Source organism: Zalophus californianus, chromosome 13, assembly GCF_009762305.2.
Source record: "Zalophus californianus isolate mZalCal1 chromosome 13, mZalCal1.pri.v2, whole genome shotgun sequence".
Classification (NCBI taxonomy): Eukaryota; Metazoa; Chordata; class Mammalia; order Carnivora; family Otariidae; genus Zalophus; species Zalophus californianus.
The window spans coordinates 22,188,222-22,195,263 of record NC_045607.1 but is presented as its reverse complement, the minus strand read 5'-3'; the positions used below and the strand labels follow the sequence as shown (position 1 = coordinate 22,195,263).

At 40.5% G+C, this 7,042-nt stretch overlaps 1 protein-coding gene across 7 annotated transcripts in view; it reads right to left on the bottom strand.

Annotated features, from left to right (window-relative positions):
* Nucleotides 1–464: 464 nt before the first annotated feature.
* ECPAS (Ecm29 proteasome adaptor and scaffold) overlaps nt 465–7,042 on the bottom strand; it is a 99,846-nt gene continuing 93,268 nt past the window's right edge. For 4 of the 7 annotated variants that reach the window (XM_027614860.2, XM_027614867.2, XM_027614866.2 and 1 more), the window contains 4 exons: nt 5,017–5,122; nt 4,516–4,604; nt 2,185–2,256; nt 465–750 (listed from right to left, as the gene is read on the bottom strand). In XM_027614860.2, coding sequence (XP_027470661.1) covers nt 611–750; nt 2,185–2,256; nt 4,516–4,604; nt 5,017–5,122 — 407 coding nt within the window. In that variant the 3' untranslated portion in view covers nt 465–610. The remainder of the gene's footprint in view (nt 751–2,184; nt 2,257–4,515; nt 4,605–5,016; nt 5,123–7,042) is intronic. The other 3 variants (XM_027614864.2, XM_027614862.2, XM_027614861.2) reach the window with 1 other exon arrangement.

Sequence of the window (7,042 nt, the reverse complement as noted above, 5' to 3'; positions counted from 1 at the left end):
CAAGGGGGTTAAACTAAGTGAGTTACAGAGTCCCTTCCTAAAGTAATTTATTTACTTTGGATGCAGTTCTAAGACTTTTATCCAGATTGCTCTGCAACTCTGCCTATTGCTTTAATAACAGCTTTAATTCTTTTCATAACTATTTGTCAGTTTCACCAACAACCACCTCTCAAACATCCAAGGTCCCATTAAGCTCACTAGGCCCAGACACTTTTAAAAATCAAGTAAAATAGGGGCGCCTGGGTGGCTCAGTCGTTAAGCATCTGCCTTCGGCTCGGCTCAGGTCATGATCCCAGGGTCCTGGGATCGAGGCCCGCGTTGGGCTCCCTGCTCAGCGAGGAGCCTGCTTCTCCCTCTCCCACTCCCCCTGCTTGTGTTCCCTCTCTCGCTGTGTCTCTGTCAAATAAATAAATAAAATCTTTAAAAAAAAAAATCAAGTAAAATAAAGCTAATAAGGAACAAAATTTAAGGCATTTTTTTTTTTTATTTCAGCCAAGGAATGATGCATGCTACAGATTAATCTTTACTTTTCCCCACTTGGTTTTTCAAAGAATACCACCATTTCAACCCCCAATGAACATGGCACTTGTTTCCTTCTTCCCCTTCTAATTTATTCCAGATTTTCAAGTGTTTTCTTCAGTAATGATGCTTTCTCCTGCAGCTCAGGTCTGCTGTCTGCCTCCATAGTAGCTAAAGACTCGATTAGGAGCACTCTGCACTCAGATGTCAAACTCTCCCACTGTTTAGATTCTGAATGGAAAAAGAAGAAAAATAGAATCCTTACAGAACAAGCAAGCAAAAAACCTAAACACTATTCTTTCTGCTTTTCTTCCATATAGCCTATCCCCCAAATAAATGCAAAGCAACCCCCTGATAACAGTTTGGTATAGAAGAGGTTCAATAGGTACCTCAAAACCTAATTATTGACAATAATCCGAGAGCGTGTCAGGGAGTTTCACCCTCTGCCCCAGCACTGGTGGGACAGAGAGAATCTAGGGATGCTGAAGCAAAGTGGGAAGGAGGAGTTACCAAGGCAAAGCACACAGTAACAAAAAAGTCATTTAACACAAAAAAAAAACTCTTTATAAAATATGCTCAGTAAAAAAATCTTGAATAAATTTCATAATGGCCAAGTGAGTCTGAACAGACTTTTACTCCTTTCATAAATTTCCCATAATTGCCAAGTCAGTCTAAACAGACAACAGACAACAATTACTCCTTTCTTTAAAGCACCAGAAATCTATATACATACTGAAAATTTTAGAAACTCAGAAAGTATACCAGATCCTAAAAGTTGTCTATGAGGTTCTGCCACTTTCTAGTGATAAGGTTTCAAGCAAGTTGTTTTGCTGTTTAGCCTCATTTTCCTCATCTAGAATACATTCGTATGTATCTGGCTAACTGAAAATTCAGTGATGTGACTAAGTGCCTAGCTCTTTTATTTCAACAAGGAAAAGATTATGAGGTGCGTAGTGTTACTGGCTCTAAAAGGCCTGCTTCATGGAACCTTGGGGGGAGGTGCTTTAATTACTAAGCAGAGAGAAAGACATGTAGAAATAGCAAATAAAGACTCTAGAGAAAACCGTTCCATCTTCTCAATTCTTAATCTATAGGCTTAGAATAATTAAAAAAGAAGAGAAAGAACAAAAGTGGCCTCCTTTTGAAATACCCCACTGGAAAAATGAGAGCAGTTTTCTTTTATCATTAGAAGAAATCTGCTTTTTGATAAAAGGTTTAAAAAAAAAAAAAGGAAAAGAGGAAAAAAAAAAAGATTAAGCAAACTGCCGTCAAATTTGATGAGTTGGGTAGGTAAGTGTTAAAATGTTTTCCCAACCCCACTCTTCAGGGATCACTCTGTTTCTCGGCATGTGTACTGGGAGCCCCATTTTGCCACTGGAAGTGACCCAGATTACATCAGGAGTCATGGTGGAAAGAGAGCTTTTTTATTTCAACATAACTGTAGCTTCATAATACGTTAGAAGTATATAAAATGAAAGAGTACCAAATTTCAACACTTAATAAAATTTAAAGGTTTTAGCTTTGTAGATCTCACTCACATGTACTAATTTGTATTTTAGAGTATACACTTATTAAAAACAAAAGCAGGAAAAAATTTCTAAAATATATGCCATAAAGTATCCTGGCTTTCTGGCCCTCCTCTAATCAGAAGAATCAAGAACTCACCTTCAAGTTTTTTAAGCAGTAATTCTATCACAGATAAAGCTTCTGTTCTCACAGATGAGTAGGTCTTATTTTCTAAGAAGAAAATCAGATATTCACATTATTTGTTTTATACGCCTTACAAACAGAACCTCCAAGATTAAGTTAGTGTTACTGGAAGAAAGATATTCAGAAATTACAAATTCAGGGAAAGATACACCTGTTCTTAAGTAAGCTTCACTTTGCTTATTATCATCAAATACCTGAAGTGCGTTACGTGTCCATATTCCTTACTTAAAAACAAAAAACAAAAAACTGTCATATACCAATATACCAATGTAACTGTCATATACCCAATATACCAATCACCACAACAGATGGCAATATTTCGAGGACCCATTTTAGAAGTGAGAAATCAAAGGACACTATCTCAAACACAGAGTTGTCATCACATGATACCTAAGAAAGATCTTTAGGTTTCCCTGACTTCCTCATTTTATGAGAGAACATTACAGAACCCAGAGGGCTAAGGGCAATCAGGGACACCTGGCTGAGACCCTGCAAGGACTAGTGTCTTGGCAGCCAGTTTTTTATTCAAAGGCAGGCTACCTCCAAGAGTTGCAACTGAAATAGGTGTCTCTGGTGTCTATTCTAGACACGGCATCTTGTTCAGTGTGAAACTGTCTACAGAAAAAATTAATACACGGCCAAAGCTGAGGCAAGGAAAGCACAGGGTGAGCTTATAACATCCTTTTTATGCTACAAAGTACAAAGGTGCCTAGAAGGATGACAGTGACCTGCCAATAAGACATAGGAATCAGCTTAAAGGTGCTTCCACTGGCCAAATCTGGAACAATCTGAGCAAAAAATTAAGGAAAATAATTAATTATAAACGGGGGGGGGAGAAAATCCACAAATCAGTACTGTTAACAGATAAATGAAGAGGTAGGGAGAGGAGGGATCTTGTTTGCCGAATGGCAGATATGGAGAAAGCGCCAGAGTTGGAAAATCTTAGTAAAAACTGGTTCAGGGAAAAACCACGGATGCATGGTCTAAAGAGGATGTTTTGAAAAGGAGCAGTGTATCTGCATGGTCTTGAAGTATCTTCCGACTGCTGGTTAGACACACTTTAGAAGAGGAGCAGGGTGTCTGAATGGTCTTAAAGTGTGTTCCCACAGGCCGCTTATCAGACACAAGGGAGAAATTTAGTAACTACACAATAAAGAAAACTGAGTAGTACCTTGGCCAGGTAATCAAAATTAACATCGCCAAGTAGGGCACATGAACACTCTGTGCCTCTTGAAGTGAGAGCACACGGCCTCACTTTCGGAGTATCCCAACTGGGAACTCATAACCTGGATCCAATCGTGAGCATACATCAAACAAACACCAAATGAGAAACACTCTAGCTTTAACAAGACCGGTGCGGGGGGGAGGGGGGCTTTTCTTCAAAATTGTCAATGTCACGTGAGGTAAAGGAAGGCTGAGGAAGTGTCCTAGACTCAAGGAAATTAAAAAGACTGCTTAGCTGTTGTACAGCTAAAATCAATGAATAATCCTGGGTTCCTCACTGGAGGGGAGGGGAAGAAAGTCTATAAAAGAACACTGTCAAATCAACTGAACCTAAAATATAAATGGAAAAAATGTGATTAAGCCCACTGCGTCAGCGTCATATGACCGACGGCTGGTAACGGTACTGCGATGGTATCGACGGTGGCGCACCGAAGAGGTCAGGAGTAAAAGGCCATGACGTCAGCAACATGCTGTCAGATGGTTCCAGAAAAAAATACGTACACAGAAGTACAAATGACGAAGTAACTGGGACAAAATATTAACAGGTGACTTTGGGTAAAGGATATACAGATACTGGGCGCCTGGGTGGCTCAGTTGGTTAAGCGACTGCCTTCGGCTCAGGTCATGATCCCAGGGTCCTGGGATCGAGCCCCGCATCGGGCTCCCCCCTGCTCTGTGGGGAGCCTGCTTCTCCCTCTGCCTCTGCCTGCCACTCCCCCTGCTTGTGCTCTCGCTCTGTGTCAAATAATCTTTTTTAAAAAAGGATATACAGGTATATGTACTATAACTGTAGCTTTTCTGTAAGTTTGAAATTATTTCCAAATAAGGGTAAAAAAAAAAAAAATACCTATCACAAACGTTTTCCCAATCTAGGGGTTAAAATCCTAAATTACAGCTCCAGACTAATATACCACAGTGTGGGGCCAAGGTCAAGTAGATGAAGTAGCTCAGCAGCTGTTCCATAAATCTAGCTCTGAGCACAATGGAGGGAACATCTGAAGCTTCACTTTTGGGGCTTTAAAATGAGAGGACTCCTTATCACTGTCAGTTCACCACACTCACCTAAAGAGTATGTGATTGATTTACAAGTTTCAAGGAGAATTTCAGCCAAAGCCTCAGGATCTGCATGTTCTTCTTCCAAAATCATTAATCTGTACAAATCAGAAAACAAGATACAAATTGCTAGTTATGAAGACACATTCTAAAACCTTTCTGGCACCAATAATTTCTATCTGCATATATCACTTTCTGATGTCATTGCAGCTTTTCAGTTTTAAAACAAAAGAATTATTCCCTCTTAATCTCAGGAAACAAACTGAGGGTTGCTGGAGGGGAGGGGGGTGGGAGGGATGGGGCGGCTGGGTGATGGACACTGGGGAGGGTATGTGCTGTGGTGAGCGCTGTGAATTGTGCAAGACTGTTGAATCACAGACCTGTACCCCTGAAACAAATAATACATTATATGTTAATAAAATAAATTAATTAAATAATTCCACTGATTCGCTATAAAATGCTACTGGGGCAGGAGAGACAAACAAATGAGTGAACTAGAAGCAAAATTACCCCTGAAAAAAGGCGTTCATGGACTGTAGGACTCCGAGCTGCACTTTCCACGTGCTCAGTTTTAGCCGTTCACATAGCAACTTGCACAGCTCCCGATGGTAACAACCTGGAGAAAGCAGGGCAGAGAATGGGCAGGGACAAGAGACAGAGCAAGTGGGGGACACAGACAGGGACAGAGAGAAATTGGAGCAGAGAAGGACAGAGGGACAGGGAAAGGAGAGTAGGAGAGAGGAAAAAAATAAAATAGCAAATGCCTTTAATTAAAGCCATGAAATCTCAAAATAATTTCAGCCTGACTTTGTGCCCAATTCCCAAATTTCCCTGGCCAGGAACACCCCCCACCCTGCCCCTGTTCAAAAATGTTGGCTCTCCAAGGAATGAACACAGAATCTTAACCACACTACCTTTCCCTGTAAGATACCCTGAGTGATAGCCAGAGAAAGCAGAACTCGGGAGGCAGGGAACTCGACTTGGGACACGTCCAAGCTTCTGCGCCTGGTTGGCTTATCAAGAGACAACAACGCCTATTCCGAACACGTTATGCCTATTCCAAACACGTTATGCCTATTCCAAACATGTTATGCCGACTGCACTTGTTATAATTACATAATTACTATTATGCTAACTGATGAAAAGGAGTATAAAGCTCAACAAAGTAGTTATTTCTTAAATGCTGTAAAATTTAGTATGGTTCACAAATGATGAATGGTGGTAAAAATCTAGAAGAATGTTGCACTTGATTTCTTTCGTAAGAAACTATAAGTTCTTTTTCCACTATAAAGAAACAGAAACCGGAAATTGTAAATGTGCATTAAGAAGCCAGTGTGGAACAGTTCAATTCTCAAAGGCCTTGGCCCTCCCCTCAATAACTAGCAAATGAATGTACATTCCTATGCCTTCTATGAAAATAAACTGCTTTGTTTTGAGATGTATGTCATCTTTTTTTATAGAATTTGCTACTTTAACTTTTCTACCTATCAAGCAAAAATTAGGAGTCCTAATGATGTCAATAGAGTGAACTTCCGCTGCGGTACTCAACGTAATACCAAAAAATAAGGCCACTTAACAAAGTTCCATCTTTTTGGAAAATCCTTCCAGTACATAGCAAACATGCCGTATAAAGCTCACACAAAGAATGGCAAGGCTCAAAGACAACCTTAAGTCCGAGTTTAGACATATCCAGTCCTGAATAATCAGTAATATTCTGTAAAACATTTGAGAATACTGAGATGTTCAGCAGGGTGCACTGCAGGAAGCCCCACCAGGCAAACTGAGGAGCAGCGTCGTCCCATGTTTAAGGCCCTATGAATGAACTACAACCTAAATCAACAACAAAGGTTTAGTGGTTACTTACTTAATCCTTTGGAAATACATGTTCAATTTAAAAATCTCTCAAAAAGTTGCAAGTTTCTCAGTGAAATACAGATTTTACCTCTTTATTGAAGATGTGGTAACAAGGCCCTTAATTTCGACATGAAAAGAACCCACTAGTGAAAATTCTACAGATTCCTCAGAACAGAGCATTTACGTAAAGAGTACCAGAATTCTTTTTATGGCCAAACTATCTACATAAAATGTATCATGATTGATACGGGTTGAACTGTGTCCCCCAAATTCATATGTTGAAGTCCTAACGCCAATTACCTCAGAAGGTGACCGTACTGAAAGACAGGGACAGGGTCTGTAAAGGGTGGGCCTCAATCCAGTCTGACTGGTGTCCTTGTAATAAGAAGGGATTAGGACTCAGACACGGATGGCCATTTACAAGCCAAGGAGAGAGGGTTCAGAAGCAGCCAACACTGCCAACACCTTGATCCCAGACTCCCAGACTCCAGAACTGTGAGAAAATCATTTCTGTCACTGAAGCCACCCGGCCCATGGTGCTTTGTTCCTGCAGCAGCCCTCGCCAACCCAGTAAGAGTAGTCAGCGAGATCATCTGCTCACGTAGGAGTACAATTTACACTGGATTCTCACTACACAACAAACGATAACTGTGATCTGTCACACAGAACATCCTTGCTTTCA